The sequence below is a fragment of the Musca autumnalis genome, unplaced genomic scaffold, assembly GCF_047663935.1.
Source record: "Musca autumnalis isolate F117 unplaced genomic scaffold, ASM4766393v1 scaffold_4, whole genome shotgun sequence".
Lineage (NCBI taxonomy): Eukaryota > Metazoa > Arthropoda > Insecta > Diptera > Muscidae > Musca > Musca autumnalis.
This window is the reverse complement of record NW_027411977.1, coordinates 60,964,614-60,983,824: the sequence shown is the minus strand read 5'-3', so window position 1 is coordinate 60,983,824 and position 19,211 is coordinate 60,964,614. Positions and strand designations below refer to the sequence as shown.

Here is a 19,211-nt window from a genome sequence, read left to right as displayed (position 1 = left end):
ATTTGCATGTCTTAAAACATTAAAATAGACAATTCGATTAATGAAAAATATTGACTTCTTTATTTGCGATAATTGTTCTGCTTCTGCATTGGAAATCAACTCAACTCACATAAAAACTACGAAATAAAAATGCAAAATAAATGGAATGCAAATAAGCCACATAATTAACAAAAAATGAAGCATATTAATTAAAAAGCTGTGTGGTGGACTTCTTCTCACGCACTCACTACTTACCTCTTGCGGTGGCACATCATACGTTCGTGTACGTAAATCTACTCGAGCATAGGAATCGATGCATGGCAGGATAAAAAAGATACCTGCAAATATTAAAAATAAAAAGATTTTAATTGAGATACGAATGTGATTGCACGTTTGAGTTAATTTAATGTAGCAAACCCACACACACATATATACATGCATATAACGTTCATATGCATACATACGTATGTAAATGCAATTTTGTGCCTGACACTTACCTGGTCCCTTGGCTCCACCGGACATTAAACGTCCCAAACGAAATATAACTGCCCGTTCATATTCCTGGACAACCTGAGAACATGGGCAGGGGAAGAAATGGTGAAATAAATTAAACAACATTTAATGTTAAAACAAAGATTGTCACTTCAATTTACCACAAAAGGTAAAAAGTTGTAATTCTTTTACTTACCTTAAAACATACGAACAAACTAAATGGCAGTGTTAAAATTATTATGGCTACAGACAAACATATTAACAATGTGCTGCATGTCGATGATTCCTCCTTTTCATGAACTTCTTCATCCACTAAAAAAAGGAAATGAAAAAATAAAGAATGATATGCATATATTAAAGTGTTTGTGAAAATATATAAATTTAAATGCGTATAAAGGGATAATTATACCCTCAGGACAGGTACATACGCTTTGACACAAAATATATCTCATCGACATAATAGTTTCAGGCCGCACATACGTTACAGCGGAATTTTTTGCAACCCCTATTTTTGGTCCGATACAAATTTTGGGACGGAGCATATTTTTGGCTTCTGATTAAATTGCAATCGAAACATATGATATATGCAAAATTATGCGAAATGCATAAATTTTGCATATGCAAAATTTATGCATTTTATATATTTTCTTATGCAACAAATATTTCAATAATAGGTACAAAAATGTTTTTGCGTACAATTTTTCTGTTTAAAATTCTCTTCAAACAAATCAATAAAATAGAGAAATGTATAACCACAGCCACAACTTTCAAAATACCGTAAATCGGGAGGTATTGTTCTATGGGGGCTACATGAAGGCCTGAACCTAAACCGACAAATTTTAGGTAGAAAGTTTTTTACCCCCGAAGAAGACTGAATACCAAATTTCAGCCGTTTCGGCGGGATATTGAGGCCACACCTTTCAAAATAACGTAAATCGGGAGGTATCGTTCTATGGGGGCTATATGAAGACGTGGACCTATACCGATCAATTTCAGGTGGAAAGGCTTAATACCAAATTTCAGCCATTTCGGAGGGATATTGAGGTTACAACCTTCAAAATACAAGACATCCGGAGGTACCGTTCTATGGGGGCTATATGGAGATGTGGACCTATACCGAGAAATTTCAGGTGGAAAGCTTCATATCCCCAAGGAAGACTTAATACCAAATTTCAACCATTTCGGAGGGGTATTGAGGATACAACCTTCAAAATACCAGAAATCCGGTGGTACCGTTCTTGGGGGGCTATATGAAGACGTGAACCTATACCGAGAAATTTTAGGTGGAACGTTTTATACCACCAAGGAAGACTTAATACCAAATTTCAGCCATTTCGGAGGGATTCTGAAACCACAACCTTTAAAATACTAGAAATCCGGAGGTACCGTTCTATGGGGGCTATATGAAGACGTGGACCTATACCGACAAATTTCAGGTGGAAAGTTTAAACCCCTAACGAAGACTAAATGCCAAATTTCAGTCATTTCGGTTGGATATTGAGGCCACAACCTTCAAAATACCGAAAATCAGGAGGTACCGCTCTATGGCGGCTATATGAAGACGTGAACCTATACAGATAAATTTCAGGTGGAAAGTTTTATACTCCCAACGAAGACTAAATACCAAATTTCAGTCTTTTTGGTGAGATATTGAGGCTACAACTTTCAAAATACCGAAAATCGCGAGATATCTTTCTATGGGGGCTATATGAAGACGAGGACCTATACTGACAAATTTCAGGTGGAAAGTTTTATACTCCCAACAAAAATTTTATACAAAATGTCAGCCATATCAGTGTGATGTTGAGGTCACAAGCTTTAAAATACCGAAAATCGGGAGGTACGGTTCTATGGGGGCTATATGAAGACGTGGACCTATACCGAGAAATTTCAGGTGGAACTTTTTTTACCCCCAAGGAAGACTTTATACCAAATTTCAGCCATTTCGGAGGGATATTGAAACCACAACCTTTAAAATACGAGAAATCCGGAAGTACCGTTCTTGGGGGCTATATGAAGACGTGGACGCATACGGACAAATTTCAGGTGGAAAGTTTTATACTCCCAACGAAGACGTAGGGGATGGAAAATACCAAGCAACGGTCCTGACCGGTTTTAACATGGCAAAGCCCAGGATTTATCTTGGTCCCTCTTTCATCTCAAGTGGACACTGACCTCCCCGTGGTGTCACCTGGGGAACTGCTTTTAACACCCGTTAAAGGTAGTGAGCTAACATGTGCCGCGCGTTCTCCCATAAGAACGTTAAAAACTTGGGTTTGGGCGTCGGGTTAGTAACCCTCCCCTAGAAAAAACAGCCTACTATGAAAAAACGAAAGAAAAGAAAAACAAACCCCTCTAAAGTTGACGAGCCCCGCAAACGTTTTAAGGACCATGATCTGCGAATCTGCACCTGGAATGTTCGCACTCTTTATAGAGAAGGTGCAGTCTTCGCATTGGCAGACGTACTTGAAAAGTACAAGACCGATATTACTGCCATACAGGAAATACGATGGATTGGGAAAGGCGTCACAACAACACCTAAAGGTGACGCACTGTAGTATAGCTGCCATGACGTAAAGCATGAGTTTGGTTGTGGATTCGTAGTTAGTCGGAGACTAAAACATCTGGTATCCAGCTTCACCCCAGTGAATGAAAGACTTGCTGCAATTCGAATAAAAGCTAAATTCTTCAACATCAGCTTTATTTGCGCTCATGCTCCCACTGAAGAAAAGGACGAACAGACCAAAGATATATTTTACGAGCGCTTAGAAGAAACATATGACCGTTGCCCTGCCCATGACATTAAAATCATTCTAGGCGATTTTAATGCCAAAATTGGAAAGGAGAATATCTTTGGCCAACAGTCGGAAAATTCTGTCTCCACAGTGAAACATCTGCCAATGGTATGAGGCTGATAGACTTTGCAGCTGCAAAAAACATGGTAGTTAGCAGTACCAGATTTAATCATCTCGACATTCATAAGGGCACCTGGCTGTCTCCAGATCAGAAAACAAGAAACCAAATTGATCATGTTGTGATAGATGGAAGACATTCATCGAGCGTGTTGGATGTACGATCGTTCCGAGGCGCAAACATTGATTCGGACCACTACCTTGTTGCAGCAAAGGTACGCACCCGCTTAAACGTAGCAAACAAAGTACGAACAGACACAACACGAAAGTTAGACATCGGTAAGCTGCAATCACAACAGATAGCCACAGCATATTCCACTCAACTAGCCCAATTGCTTAATCAAAGCACTCCTCATCGCGATAACATATCAGCGCAATGACAAAGCATTGCCCACTCCATGCAAACAGCCGCAAAATCCATACTTGGATACCAGAGGCCTCCACCAAGGAATCCATGGTATGATCAGGAGTGTCGTGCTGCCACCGAAGAGAAAAATGCGGCACATAGGGCTACTTTACAATCCGTAGCGCACGAGAGAGATACAGGGAGAAAAGGAGAGAGGAGAAACGTCTTTTCCGCAGGAAAAAGAGAGAGATGGAAAATCGGGAGTGTGAAAAAATCAAAATGTACAGGAGCCAGAATGAAGCCCGAAAATTCTACCAAAGAGTCAAGCATCAAACTGATGGCTTTGGTACAGGCACATCCTCCTGTAGAGACCAGCAAGGTAATTTGGTAACTGATACCGTGTACTCAGGATATGGAAAGAACATTTTTCAAATCTGTTGGTATCCAATAGCAGCGAAGACGACGAGGATACCACAGTCCCAATCCCAGAAGATGGTATTGAATGTATACCGCCCAGCCAAAATGATGTAAAGACAGCAATAAATCGGCTGAAGAATAATAAGGCAGCAGGAGCCGATGGCTTACCAGCCGAGCTGTTCAAAACCGGAGGCGACACGCTGATAAGGTGTATTCATCAGCTAGTTAACACCATCTGGCAGGAAGAACGAGTACCCGACGATTGGAACCTGAGTATCCTGTGCCCCGTCCACAAGAAGGGAGATAAGACTGTATGCTCTAACTATAGGGGAATAAGTCTACTCCCTATTGCCTACAAGATCGTGTCAGGGATATTGTGCGAACGACTAAAGCCTATGGTCAACGAGATAATTGGACCATACCAATGCGGCTTTAGACCTCGCAAGTCCACCATTGACCAGATATTTACCCTGCGACAAATCCTGGAGAAGACCCAAGAGATGCAGATCGACACCTACCACCTTTTTGTCGATTATAAAGCAGCCTTCGACAGCCCGCTGCGTTCAAAGGTATTCCAAGCCATGTCTGAATTTGGTATTCCCGCAAAGCTCATCCGGCTTTGTAGATTGACTTTAACTGACACGAAGTCCTCAGTTAAAATAGGAAAGAACCTCTCCGAAGAGTTTGGTACCAAAAAAGGTTTCAGACAAGGAGACAGCCTTTCGTGTGACCTCTTCAACATCCTGCTAGAAAAGGTTATACGAGAGGCAAACGTCAAAAGAAGTGGCACAATCTACACCAATAGTCACATGTTACTTGCTTATGCTGATGATATAGACATCATGGGCCGATCAGTAAAAGAAGTAACTGATACCTTTATAAAGGTCGAAGGAGAATCTGCTAAAGTGGGTCTGGCGGTAAACTGTGAGAAGACCAAGTTGATGGTGTCGACGCGCAATGCGTCCATTGAGCTCGGACCGACTGTGGAAGTTGGTTCCTATAATATTGAGGTAGTAAAAGACTTCGTCTACCTCGGCACCTCCGTAAACACAACAAACGACATCAGTTGTGAAATAAAAAGAAGAATTGTATTGGCCAACAGATGCTACTTTGGTTTAAGTAAGCAGTTTAAAAACAAAGCCACATCTCGTCAAACAAAAATAACGCTCTACAAAACACTGATACTACCCGTGCTGATGTATGGCTCCGAAGCCTGGGTACTTGCGCAAGCAGAGATGGCAGTGCTTGGTGTGTTTGAGAGAAAAATTCTTCGAAAGATCTACGGACCAATCTGCGTTGATGGTGAATATCGGCGTCGCATGAACCACGAGCTGTATCTGCTATACAACGACATCAATATAGGTTAACGTATCGAGATGCAGCGATTGCGTTGGCTAGGCCATATCATAAGAATGAGCTATGATGAACCCGCTAAAAAGGCGTATGAATACATGCCACATGGCGGTGCACGCAGAATTGGCAGGCCAAGGAATAGATGGCGCAAACAAGTGGATGATGAGATGAAAAGGCGCGGTATTCCAGAGTGCAAAGCAACAAATAGAGAGGAATGGAGATCTCTTCTTAGTTCGGCCTATAGAACAAATGTTCAGTAGTAGGCCAGCTAAGTAAGTAAGTAAGTAACGAAGACTTAATACAAAATGTCAGCCATTTCAGTGTGACGTTGAGGTCACAACCTTAAAAATATCGGAAATCGGGAGGAACCGTTCTATATGAAGACACGGACAAATTTCAGGTGTAAAGTTTCATACCCCTAAAGAAGATTTAATACCAAATTTCAGGAATCTCGGTGGGATATTTAGACTACAAATCCTTGTATATATTTTTGCATATGCTCATTTTATGCAAATATGTAAAAAATATGTCAAAATATGCACGATATGCAAAAATTTCTAAATCTGGCACTTCTAACTACAATGTCAATTCGAAGATGGTCAACATATTAGGTATTTCTTCTCACCAGAGTTCAAACATTTTGGAATATGTTTAGTTTATGAGCTGTTCGAGGATCGGTTCAAATTTGTTACTGAATGTAGTCCCGGTCGTTTTGATTACTACGATACGTAACAAGTCCATACTTCATAAAATAATGGCCCAGAAGCTTCAAAAACCCTGCTGCCACCAACTAAAATGGTGGCAGCAGGCTGAATACAATAATTTTCGAATTGCAAAACCGATGCGGCTGAAAAAATTTCGTAAGTTGCATATGTTGCATTAGTTTAGAACGGCTGGACCGATTTAGATAAATTTATCTTTAAAATTGTCTTCATAGTCCACCTCAGGTTTTTACGGAAAAAAACTTACCACGCCCACTTTTTCCACTTGATCAGCATATAATTCCAAGTCGATATAATTATATCCGTCTGCCCGCCTGCTGTTGAAATCAAGATACAGCTTGCAATTTTTAAGACAGAGCTTTCTAATTTGGTATAGAAGTTTCTTTAAAGTCTGGTATTGAAAATGGTATATATCGATTTAGGTTCTGATAAAGCCCCCATGGAACGGTACCTCTGATTTTTGGTATATTTCCACATTTATATATAGTAAATGTTCAGGAATCAGAACAAAGTGCGACAATTATACCAGAGTGTAAAACACCAGACTGAAGTGTATGGCGCAGGACCACTCTCCTGCAAAGATAATGGATGATTAAAGGAACATGATATTTCATTAAGTTTTGGATATCAAATATGGGAGGGGATTAAAGTACCCCAGAACCGATACTAAATGATGGCATTGAGTGTTTGCCAAAGTGAGGTGAGGACAGCTGGTGACCTGCCTGCCGAACTATTTAAAACCGGTGACGGCATACTGATAAGGGGTATACCTCAGTTGATTAGCAAAATTTTTTAATAGACGAATTTGAATATCCATCAATTGGAAACTCAGTCTGTTATGTCCCGTGCACAAGAAAGGCGGTTTGAGCCTATGGTCAATAGAATAATCTGGTAATAGCAATACGGTTTTAGAACTGGAAAATTTACAATAGAAAAAAATTTTCTCTCTATGACAAACTCAAGAGAAGAACCATGGAAAACAGATCGATACATACCACCTATTTGTCGACTCTAAAGCCGCCTTCGATAGCCCAATAAGGTGAAAGGTGTTTCAAGCCATGTCTGAGTTTGATATGCTTATTATGCTATACTGACACGAGATCAGCATTCAAAATAAGACTTTCAATGCCAAAATGAGGTTTCAGGCAAGGTGGCAGTTTGTCCTGTGATCTTGCTGGCTCTGGGTCTATCTCCAGTTCTAGGTATGTGCTTCGATGGGTTGTTGGTATTTTGAAGGTTGCGGCTTAAATACCCCACCGAAAAAGCTGAAATTTGGTATTTGGTCTTCGTTGAGGGTGTAAAACATTCCACCTGAAATTTGTCGGTAGAGGTCCAAGTCGTCATATCGATCCCATATAACGGTACCTCTCGATTTTCGGTATTTTGAAGGTTGCGGCTTCAATACCCTAACGAAATAGCTGTTGGAATTGGCCCATGTCGTCATAGTGCCCCAATAGGTATGCAGTCCTCGTTGAGGACGTAAAACTTTCTACCTGAAATATAGGTCCAAGTTGTCATATAGCTCCCATAGAACGGTACCTCCCGATTTTCGTTATTTTTAAGGTTGCAGCCTCAATACCCTACCAAAATAGCTGTTGGTATTGGTTCACGTTGTCATACAGCCCCAATAAAATATATATGGAGGCTATATCCAAATCTGAACCGATTTTTGTGAAAATCGGCGTAGCTATTCAGTGGCCTAAGAAATTAACACATATTAAATTTGAAGGCTATTCTATTAAATTGATCAATTTGTAGCAAAATCGGGAAAAATCAAAACATATTCTCTTCGAAATATTAAGAATTTAAATTTATGTATCAAATTTAAATTTTTAGTTCTTGATAACGGTACTTTGCTGCACATGATGTACAGGGTGTTTTTTTTTAAGCTAGATAGAACTTTAAATTGTAAAAAGTAACACAAAAAATTAAATTTTGTTGAAACTTTTTTTTTATTTGTTTCAGTATACTCTGACAAATCATCATGAATAGACTCACGCTTGAACAACGCTACAAAATTATCGAAATTTACTTTGAAAATCAGTCGTCGATTCGCGCAACTTATAGACGAAAAATTGTGTTCAGCGATGAGGCGCATTTTTGGCTTAACGGGTTTGTTAATAAGCAAAATTGCCGCATATGGAGTGAGACCAATCCACAAGAGACCCTACAGACTCCATTACATCCAGAAAAATGCACCGTATGGTGCGGTTTTCACGCTGGTGGCATCATCGGACCTTATTTCTTCAAAAATGAGGCCGGAGCTCACGTTACGGTCAATGGAGATCGTTACCGCACCATGATCAATGATTTTTTGTTTGAAAATATGGATGACATTGATCCGGAGGAGATGTGGTTTCAACAGGATGGCGCTACGTGCCATACGGCGAACGCAACCATCGACTTATTGAAATCAAAATTTGGCGATAAGTTGATTTCGAGAAGTGGACCTGTCAATTGGCCTCCAAGGTCGTGCGATTTGACACCTCTCGATTATTTCCTGTGGGGCTACGTGAAGTCACTGGTTTATGCTGATAAACCAGCAACAATTGATGCCTTGGAGGCCAGCATTGTTCGTGTTATTCGTGACATACGGCCAGCAGTGCTCGAAAAAGTGGCAAAAAATTGGACGTCCAGAATGCACTTCGTCAAGAACAGCCGCGGTGCCCATATGCCCGAAATCATTTTCAAATGTTAATGACACTCATTGATCTTTCGAATAAAAAAAATTGTTGATTACAATTTAATTTTTTGTGTTATTTTTTACAATTTCAAGTTCTATTGGGCTTAAAAAACACCCTTTACTAAAATGTTATATTTATAGCCCACCCATCATATCCCCATCCAAAACTTTTTATATTATTAACAAACTTTTCAGAAAATGTTATTTTAAATGTCGTCTAATTTTCATATGATTATCGCTTTAGATTACCTGGGAAATATTTTTCATATTTAAAGACCTATAACTATATTATGGATGCATATATCGACAAAATTCTTTCAGATTCGTTGTTTCGGATGTGTTTACTGTAAGAAAAAAACATAAACACATGTAACAGCTAACATCACATTTTTTGATTTTTGTCCACGCGGCAGCACTGTGCTCGTCCTCCATAGAACGGTTCCTCCCGATTTTCGGTATTTTAAAGGTTGCGGCCGCAATACCTTACCGAAATAGGCGAAATTTGGTATTAAGTCTTCATTAGGAGTATGAAATTTTTCAACTGAAATGTGTCGGTATAAGTCCACGTCATCATACAGCCCCCCATATCGGTGGTACGATATGGCTGAAATTTGGTATTTAGTTTTCGCTGTGGGTATAAATCGGTCCACCTGAAATTTGTTGGTTAAGTTCCACACGTCGTCATGTAGTCCCCATAGAAGGGTACCTCCCGATTTTCTGTATTTTGAAGGCTGCGACCTCAATACCTCACCAAAAGTAGCTGAAATTTGATATTAGACTTCGTTGAGGGTGTTGAGGGTGGGTGACGTAGGGGATGGAAGATACCAAGCAACGGTCATGAACGGTTTTAACATGGCAAAGCCCAGGATTTATCTTGGTCCCTCTTTCTTCCCAAGTGGACACTGACCTCCCCGTGGTGTCACCTGGGGAACTGCCTTTAACACTCGTTAAAGGTAGTGAGCTAACATGTGCCGCGCGTTCACCCATCAGAACGTTAAAAACTTGGGTTTGGGCGTCGGGCTAGTAACCACCACCCCCCCCCCCCCCCCCCTACAAAAAAGCAGCCTACTATGAAAAAACAAAAGAAAAGAAAAACAAACCCCTCTAAAGTTGACGACCCCCGCAAACGTTTTAAGGACCATGATCTGCGAATCTGCACCTGGAATGTTCGCACTCTTTATAGAGAAGGTGCAGTGTACGCGCTGGCAGATGTACTTGAAAAGTACAAGGCCGACATTACTGCCATACAGGAAATACGATGGACTGGGAAAGATGTCACAACAACACCTAAAGGTGACGCACTGTATTGTAGCTGCCATGACACAAAGCATGAGTTTGGTTGCGGTTTTGTAGTTGGTCAGAGGTTTAAACATCTGGTCTCCAGCTTCACCCCAGTGAATGAAAGACTTGCTGCAATTCGAATACAAGCTAAATTCTTCAACATCAGCTTTATTTGCGCTCATGCTCCCACTGAAGAAAAGGGCGAACAGACCAAAGATATATTTTACGAGCGCTTAGAAGAAACATATGACAGTTGCCCTGCCCATGACATTAAAATTATTCTAGGAGATTTTAATGCCAAAATTGGAAAGGAGAATATCTTTGGCCCAACAGTCGGGAAATTCAGCCTCCACAGTGAAACATCTGACAATGGTATGAGGCTGATAGACTTTGCAGCTACAACAAACATGGTAGTTAGCAGTACCAGATTTAATCATCTCGATATTCATAAGGGCACCTGGCTGTCTCCAGATCAGAAAACAAGAAATCAAATTGATCATGTTGTGATAGATGGAAGACATTCATCTAGCGTGTTGGATGTACGATCGTTCCGAGGCGCAAACATTGATTCGGACCACTACCTTGTTGCAGCAAAGGTACGCACCCGCTTAAACGTAGCAAACAAAGTACAAACAGAAACAACACGAAAGTTAGACATCGGTAAGCTGCAATCACAACAGATAGCCACAGCATATTCCACTCAACTAGCCCAATTGCTTAATCAAAGCACTCCTCATCCCGATAACATATCAGCGCAATGGCAAAGCATTGCCCACTCCATGCAAACAGCCGCAAAATCCATACTTGGATACCAGAGGCCTCCACCAAGGAATCCATGGTATGATCAGGAGTGTCGTGCTGCCACCGAAGAGAAAAATGCGGCATATAGGGCTACTTTACAATCCGTAGCAACGAGTAGCGCACGAGAGAGATACAGGGAGAAAAGGAGAGAGGAGAAACGTCTTTTCCGCAGGAAAAAGAGGGAGATGGAAAAGCGGGAGTGTAAAAAATCGAGATGTACAGGAGCCAGAATGAAGTCCGAAAATTCTACCAAAGAGTAAAGCATCAAACTGATGGCTTTGGTACACGCGCATCCTCCTGTAGAGACCAGCAAGGTAATTTGGTAACTGATACAGATAGTGTACTCAGGATATGGAAAGAACATTTTTCAAAACTGTTGGTATCCAATAGCAGCGAAGACGACGAAGATACCACAGTCCCAATCCCAGAAGATGGTATTGAATGTATACCGCCCAGCCAAGATGAGGTAAAGACAGCAATAAATCGGCTGAAGAATAATAAGGCAGCAGGAGCCGATGGCTTACCAGCCGAGCTGTTCAAAACCGGACGCGACACGCTGATAAGGTGTATTCATCAGCTAGTTAGCACCATCTGACAGGAAGAACGAGTACCCGACGATTGGAACCTGAGTATCCTGTGCCCCGTCCACAAGAAGGGAGATAAGACTGTATGCTCTAACTATAGGGGCATAAGACTACCTATTGCCTACAAGATCGTGTCAGGGATATTGTGCGAACGACTAAAGCCTATGGTCAACGAGATAATTGGATCATACCAATGCGGCTTTAGACCTGGCAAGTCCACCATTGACCAGATATTTACCCTGCGGCAAATCCTGGAGAAGACCCTAGAGATGCAGGTCGACACCTACCACCTTTTTGTCGATTATAAAGCAGCCTTCGACAGCCCGCTGCGTTCAAAGGTATTCCAAGCCATGTCTGAATTTGGTATCCCCGCAAAGCTCATCCGGCTTTGTAAAATGACTTTAACTGACACGAGGTCCTCAGTTAAAATAGGAAAGAACCTCTCCGAAGAGTTTGGTACCAAAAGAGGTTTCAGACAAGGAGACAGGCTTTCGTGTGACCTCTTCAACATCCTGCTAGAAAAGGTTATACGAGAGGCAAACGTCAAAAGAAGTGGCACAATCTACACCAATAGTCACATGTTACTTGCTTATGCTGATGATATAGACATCATAGGCCGATCAGTAAAAGAAGTAACTGATACCTTTATGAAGGTCGAAGGAGAATCTGCTAAAGTGGGTCTGGCGGTAAACGGTGAGAAGACCAAGTTGATGGTGTCGACGCGCAATGCGTCCATTGAGCTCGGACCGACTGTGGAAGTTGGTTCCTATAATATTGAGGTAGTAAAAGACTTCGTCTACCTCGGCACCTCCGTAAACACAACAAACGACATCAGTTGTGAAATAAAAAGAAGAATTGTATTGCCCAACAGATGCTACTTTGGTTTAAGTAAGCAGTTTAAAAACAAAGCCACATCTCGTCAAACAAAAATAACGCTCTACAAAACACTGATACTACCCGTGCTGATGTATGGCTCCGAAGCCTGGGTACTTGCGCAAGCAGACATGGCAGTGTTTGGTGTATTTGAGAGAAAAATTCTTCGAAAGATCTACGGACCAATCTGCGTTGACGGTGAATATCGACGTCGCATGAACCACGAGCTGTATCTGCTGTACAACGACATCAATATTGTTAAACGTATCGAGATGCAGCGATTGCGATGGCTAGGCCATATCATAAGAATGAGCGATGATGACCCCGCTAAAAAGATGTATAAACACGGACCGCTTGGTGGTGCACGCAGAATTGGCAGGCCAAGGAATAGATGACACAAACAAGTGGATGATGAGATAAATAGGCTCGGTATTCCAGAAAGCGAATCAACAAATAGAGAGAATTGGAGATCTTTTCTTAGTTCGGCCTATAGAACAAATGTTCTGTAATGGGCCAGCTAAGTAAGTAAGTAAGTATTGTCGTCCAAATCTGAAAAGTGTGCAAAGTTCCAGTTCGATTGGTCAACTGCAACTGTGCCAAATGACAGCTAAAAATGAGTTACCAGATATGAACTAAACGGACACCAAAGCAAGTTAAATAATATACTGAAAAAATCATAAAAAGTTGCCACTTAAAGTGAAATCAGGCACTTTTTCAAAATGAGGTTTTTGATTTCCTTTATTTTTTGCTGTGGTGATGCTGCTCATCAGAAAAACCTTTCAGTATTTTTTCAGCTTTTTTTGACTAACGGTTCCAGTCATATCGCGCCTTGAAAATGTCGAATTTTGTAAAACTATATGCAAAGAAATACTCATAAAGACTTTAATTTGGTCCAATTAAAAAAACAAGTAAAAAAGTATCAGTCGGCTTTGCCGACAGAGATATACCCTCAGCCTGTGTATATTGAAACAATTTTTTTCCCAAAAAATTTTTTCTTTAAATTTTGGGCGTATGTACCGACAAAAATGTTGATTATGATTAAAGATCAATAATGATAAAAGGATCGACATTGACCATTATGGAGGTGGATCTCCAGCCACTATATATGGTGCCATAGGGGTTTTTACACCCTTCGGGCTGTTGGAATGGACTTGCCGCTGAAGAAACGTTTACCATCGTAATTAAGGCAGCGAATGCAAGTTGCTTCAACAAAAATCAAAGTGATTCGATAGCAGGTCTTAGTGAACTGATCCGAAATTTTGTGTGGGAGGTACCGGATAGAGTGGACAAATATAGTCCATATTTGAAGATATATTAGGATGTGTAAAGTATGGACCAATTCGGCCATTCCCTTCAAGAGTTACCGTACGAACAATATTTCCGAACATGTTTGAACTTTTGTGGGGGAGGTACTTGAAGGAGTGGGCCGACATGGGTTATCTTCGAACTTAAACTATGTTTGCACAAAATATTACTAAGGCAAAATTTTGGACCAAATCGACAGATCTGTTCGAGAGTTGTCTTGCACTCCAACCACCTCACACGGTCATAGGGTTTTTGCAACTTTCAGTCTATTTTCTCAGGAAGTGTGTACTTGCCCCTGATGAAACTGGTACCGTCGTATGGGGGGCAGTGAATACAAGTTGCTAAAACAAAAATCAAAGCGATTGGAGAGAAGGTCCTAAACTGACCTTATCCGAAATTTTGTGTGGGAGGTACCCGAAGGAGTGGACCGATGGGGTCCATATTGGAACCTCATTTAAGTCTGGTAGACATTTCAGGAATTGAAAGCATGGACCAAATCGGTTACTCCCTTCAAGAGTTATCGTGCGCACAAATTTTCCGAACATTTTCGAACTTTTGTGGGGGAGGTACCTGAAAGAGTAGACAGATATGGCTAATCTTCGAACTTATACTATGTTTGGACAACAGACAGACAGTCGGACGGACATTGCTAAATCGACTCCAAATTGTCTGAAACACATTTCGTCCAAACATATTTGGGGTCTAAAACCATTATTTCGATAAGGCACATATTGCCCGTATGAAAGTGTATATACCCTTTCTAGCTTAAAGGCTGTGGGTATAAAAATTATTTTTTGTTGACTTATCAGCTATTTAATAAAAGATGGAAAAATTTTGCTCGATGAGCTTGGATGCAATTTTGGCGATTTAATATTTAAAATCAATTTTTACAATGATTGTACTCTTCGATTTTCTTGAAATTTACAAACATTTTAAGTCCTATTTGGTAGTGGGATTTGAATGATTACTATTTTTTCTTAATTTATTAAAATTTGTCAATAAAATTTTTCCTTCATAAATAAAATTAGGAATTTATCTTAGAAATCTTAAAAACTGCGTCACATTTCGATTTTGAAAATGGATTAGCAATTATTGTACCATCCGGACAATGAACTAATGAATTTTGGATTAAGTGTAATGGTCATATCAAACGTGTGGAGTACATTTGTCAATAGGTTTATTCGGAGGAAGGATGAGACCTCATGGTATTCTTTCCTTGTATGGCGCAAATGTTAGAAAAGAGTTCTAAATAAAGTGACCGCAAATAAAATGTTCAACAAATCGACATTATATTATGGGTATTTAACCATTTTCGATAGTCTGCTGAAATCAATATGAGTTTCAATTTTTTTTTTAAGATGATATTTGATATGTAGATCCAAGTTTTTATAGTCCATACTAGTTTACATATTTTGGAATACATATAATAAAAAATTTCTAACGGAGAAGTGTAAACAAAGTACGGCCCACTATGTCGCGAGTTCATATTAACTGTGGCCAAAATAGAAGAAGTTGTTGTAGTTGCATCAATTTTGTTACACGTACCTATTATTGACTTACAATCTCCAGGACAAAAAAACTGGGATGGTCGGTCGACGTTTTGATGTAGCCCCCATAGAACCGTACTCCCGATTTTTAGTATTTTGGACGTTTTAGCCTGATTATCACACCAAAATGGCAAAAATTGTTATTATGTCTTCGTTGGGGGCTTATAACTTTCCACCAAAAATCTGTCAGTAAAAAATCTGTCGACCATAGAACCGTACCTTTCATTTTCGGTATTTTGAATGTTGTGGCCTCAATATCCACCCGAAATTATTGAAATTTGGTGTTCAGTCTTCATATTTTTTATGAGCTTATTGAATACATCAAACTCTTGTGTTTATATATGAGAATTTTCCTTTAAAAAACGTTTTTTGACCGATTAATGGTTAAACAAGTAAAAAAGTGTCAGTCGGCTTTGTCGACAGAGATATACCCTCAGAATTATTTACGGAGTTTTAAAAATTTTGGGCGTTTGAACCGACAAAAATATTGATTAGGATTAAAGATCAAAAGTTTTGCGGAGTAGATACTAAAAGGAATGGATCGACATTGACCATTATGGAAGTGGATCTCCAGCCATTACATATGGTGCCTATGGGGTTTTTACACCCTTCGGGCTGTTTGCTCAAGAAGTACGGACTTGCCCCTGAAAAAAACTTTTACCATCGTAATTGAGGCAGCGAATGCATGTTGCTTCAACAAAAATCAAACTGATTCGATATCAGGTCTTAAAGTGAACTTATCCGAAATTGTGTGTGGGAGGTACCGGATGGAGTGGACAATTATAGTCCATATTTGAACCTGATCTATATCTGGTAGATATATAAGGATGTGTAAAGTATGGACCAATTCGGACACTCCCTTCAAGAGTTGGCATTTTTAGCTACATTTTCAGATCAACAGAGCCATAATTTGGCATTTAGGGTTCTCAGAGACCAAGAAACTTCTTCACATAGGTCCACGTTTTAACTTTTTTCAAAGTGAATTAGCTATAATTTGACATTTGGGGTTCCCAGTGGTAAATAAACTTCTCGACAAAGATATGGACATAGTTGCACGTTTAAAGACCGAGGTGAGAAATTCTCCACCTAAAATTATGGGCACAAAGGAAACTAATTATTCAATATTTGCTTAAATATTTCAATATAATTTATGATGGAAGGTATAAAAAATCCATATCAACATTGAAAATTTATGGGAGAGGTACCCTAAAGACCCAATCCGAAATTAAACTAAGTTTGGATAAAATATTACGAAGGCCACATAATGGACTGACAACTCAGATTACGGAAATAGAGTTGTGTTCGCGTATTCAGTACAAACTGTTTGAAAATTATTTATATCCATCTACTTCGTCGGGGTATTCTTTATGTATTAACCCGGTTACACTTAACCGGATTAACCCAGAGGGTTTGGGTTTTAAGTGTCAATTCCATAGCGCAAACCTCAAATAAATCCTCTCGAAGTGGGTTAACCGGGCAAAAACCGTACTATATGTATCCCCTGGAGTAAGCACTTGGCGACCTCAGTAAAAATATACTTCGACAATTAATTCGATTTCTGGCATTTAAAAAGCTAACGTTTTTAAAGTTTTTTGCTCTGATTTGACTTGTTGTTATTTGTTTTGTTGTTATTTAACAGAATATTTCATAATTTCAAACATTCCATAAATTCTTGAAAACAATTCACAATTTCTTGTTGATACACGTATTTCAAGCAATGCGACTCACTGACTTACTCATTTTGTGACTGGCAACGGAAGACATTTTCGTTTTGATGGTTGTGTTGGGAGCTCAATTTCAATTTTCAATTGTGCAAAAACACGTTTTATGAAATTCCAATTAAAAAGTCAGCAAATAATTGTTCCGAAGAGCAATGTCTGATGATGCTGTTGGTTGGATTGTGCTGGCGAAGGCTATGATGTACCCCAAACAATTATAAGCATTTTTATTGCATCCCGTTTAGAATTGCGGCAATTTTTTTTTTTTTTTTGTGTCGCTCCGTTATTGGTTCGTTTCCTGCTTGATGAAATTAATAAAAATCACGCATTGTTTTTTGTGTTGAGTGACTGGCCTGGCCCATTGGCGGAAATGAAAAACAAATGTTAACGGAACAGCCTGCCAGCCATTCGAATTCACTCGTTCACGCACTTAGCCATAAAATCCGTACAATTACATTTAAACGACCACAAATTGTGGAAAATGTTGAATGAATGAAAGGAAAGTGCACACGCACAAACACACTCGCACACGAAACGTAATTGCAAAATTTAAAACAATCGCTTTGCTAGTACTTTCCGTCTGGACGGCCCAAAACCGTTCGGTCACTGTGATTTCCGCTTGAGAGATCCTGGCAATACTATGAACGGCAAACAACTGATTTTTTCATTATTTAATTATGCACAAAAGTTGCAGTTTGAATGAAACAATAAAAAAGAGGAAGGCATAAGTGGCCGCCGACACACAAATACACACTCAACGAACACCCACACACACACATGGTTAAATGTACATCAAAAATGCCACAATGAAAAAAAGTTAACATGAACAGATGCATGTTCTATACCGAGGAACATACATTTGAGGCACGTAGAGATGTTAGAATTGAATACTCACTGGTACATACAAACTTATGTACAAATGTAGTTAGTTGGAAGTGAATGGTATACACTCGAAGAAAGTGTGTGGTTATAACAAGTAAGACCAAATGCTTTAGATAAAATGCTACTTTCGTGGATAATCGGAAAAGTCGGCTGCGTCGACCGCTATAACAAGAGACATAGGTTTTCAAAAGCATAAAATATCGGTCTATATTTAATGTTTATGTGGAAGGAATCGGAAACAATAAGCTAAATGTTTCCCATGACATAACCCACAAACATTGTGCACACCAATAAAGCCGTCAATCGTATTCAGCCGGGCTGAATAGCAATTTCCCTAAAGAAATTCAGCCAGGCTGAATAAGAATTTTCCTATAGAAAATTATATTCAGCCTATAGAATATCGTATTCAGCCAGGCTGAATAGGAATTTTCCTATATATACTCCTTTTAGTCCATAATCTGCCCGATTTTTCTTGTAATTTTGGCGGAAGACATACCCTTAAGGCAAGCAGCCTCGCCTGCTTGCATTTGATAAAATAATAACAAAGAAAAGGCCAACCTAGTTCGAAATTGGCTTGGCCTTCATTTTTCTTTTATTTTTGTTATGTCAGAAATGAAGCAGATAAGCAAGGCATGCAGGCGAGGCAGCTTATGTACCCAGGCCTTTAGGGTCTAAAACCAAATGTAAGGAATTGTCATTCACAATTCACCATAAATGTCAAAAACTTTATATTTTTCAGGTGTAAGACGACTTACAACAAACATTTTTCTTCAATTCTAAACTAAGCCGTTAGAAAATATCATCAAATGCTCGTTTTTAACTGTTTATTAGAGTGGATTACAATAATTGCTACACAAACATCCCAGCACATGTTAGCTCACTAACCTTAAAGGGTGTTAAAGACAGCTCCCCAGGTGACACCACGTGGAGGTCAGTGTCCACTTGAGATGAAAGAGTGACCAAGATAAATCCATGTTAAAGCCGGTCAGGACCGTTCCTTGGTATCTTCCATCCCCTAAGTCACCCAGAGGGGTATTTTGCCACCGTTAAAAATATGATATTGCTTGACCTGGGTATTAAACCTCAGACCTTCTAAGTGCGTACCAAAAACATGGATCAATTTCCCCCAGCATAAATCTGAACAACAACCCACATCCGTTTTGATTATGCCATACTTTGGTCGAAGTATTGTCGAACGTGTTTAATGGGCGTTAAAGGTGAACGTATGAACAAGACAGCTAAGGCCAGGACTTTGCCTTATTAAAATCTATTACGAGCGTTGCCTTGTAACTGATATCCAAAACGTGACACCCTAT

At 39.7% G+C, this 19,211-nt stretch overlaps 1 protein-coding gene across 1 annotated transcript in view; it reads right to left on the bottom strand.

Annotated features, from left to right (window-relative positions):
• LOC141401098 (band 7 protein AGAP004871-like) overlaps nt 1-17,670 on the bottom strand; it is a 62,708-nt gene extending 45,038 nt beyond the window's left edge. Inside the window, exons 1-4 of the mRNA XM_073980936.1 lie at nt 17,032-17,670; nt 668-783; nt 477-549; nt 235-317 (exon numbers count right to left, since the gene is read on the bottom strand). Coding sequence (XP_073837037.1) covers nt 235-317; nt 477-549; nt 668-783; nt 17,032-17,059 — 300 coding nt within the window. The 5' untranslated portion in view covers nt 17,060-17,670. The remainder of the gene's footprint in view (nt 1-234; nt 318-476; nt 550-667; nt 784-17,031) is intronic.
• Between the last annotated feature and the right edge of the window lie 1,541 nt (nt 17,671-19,211).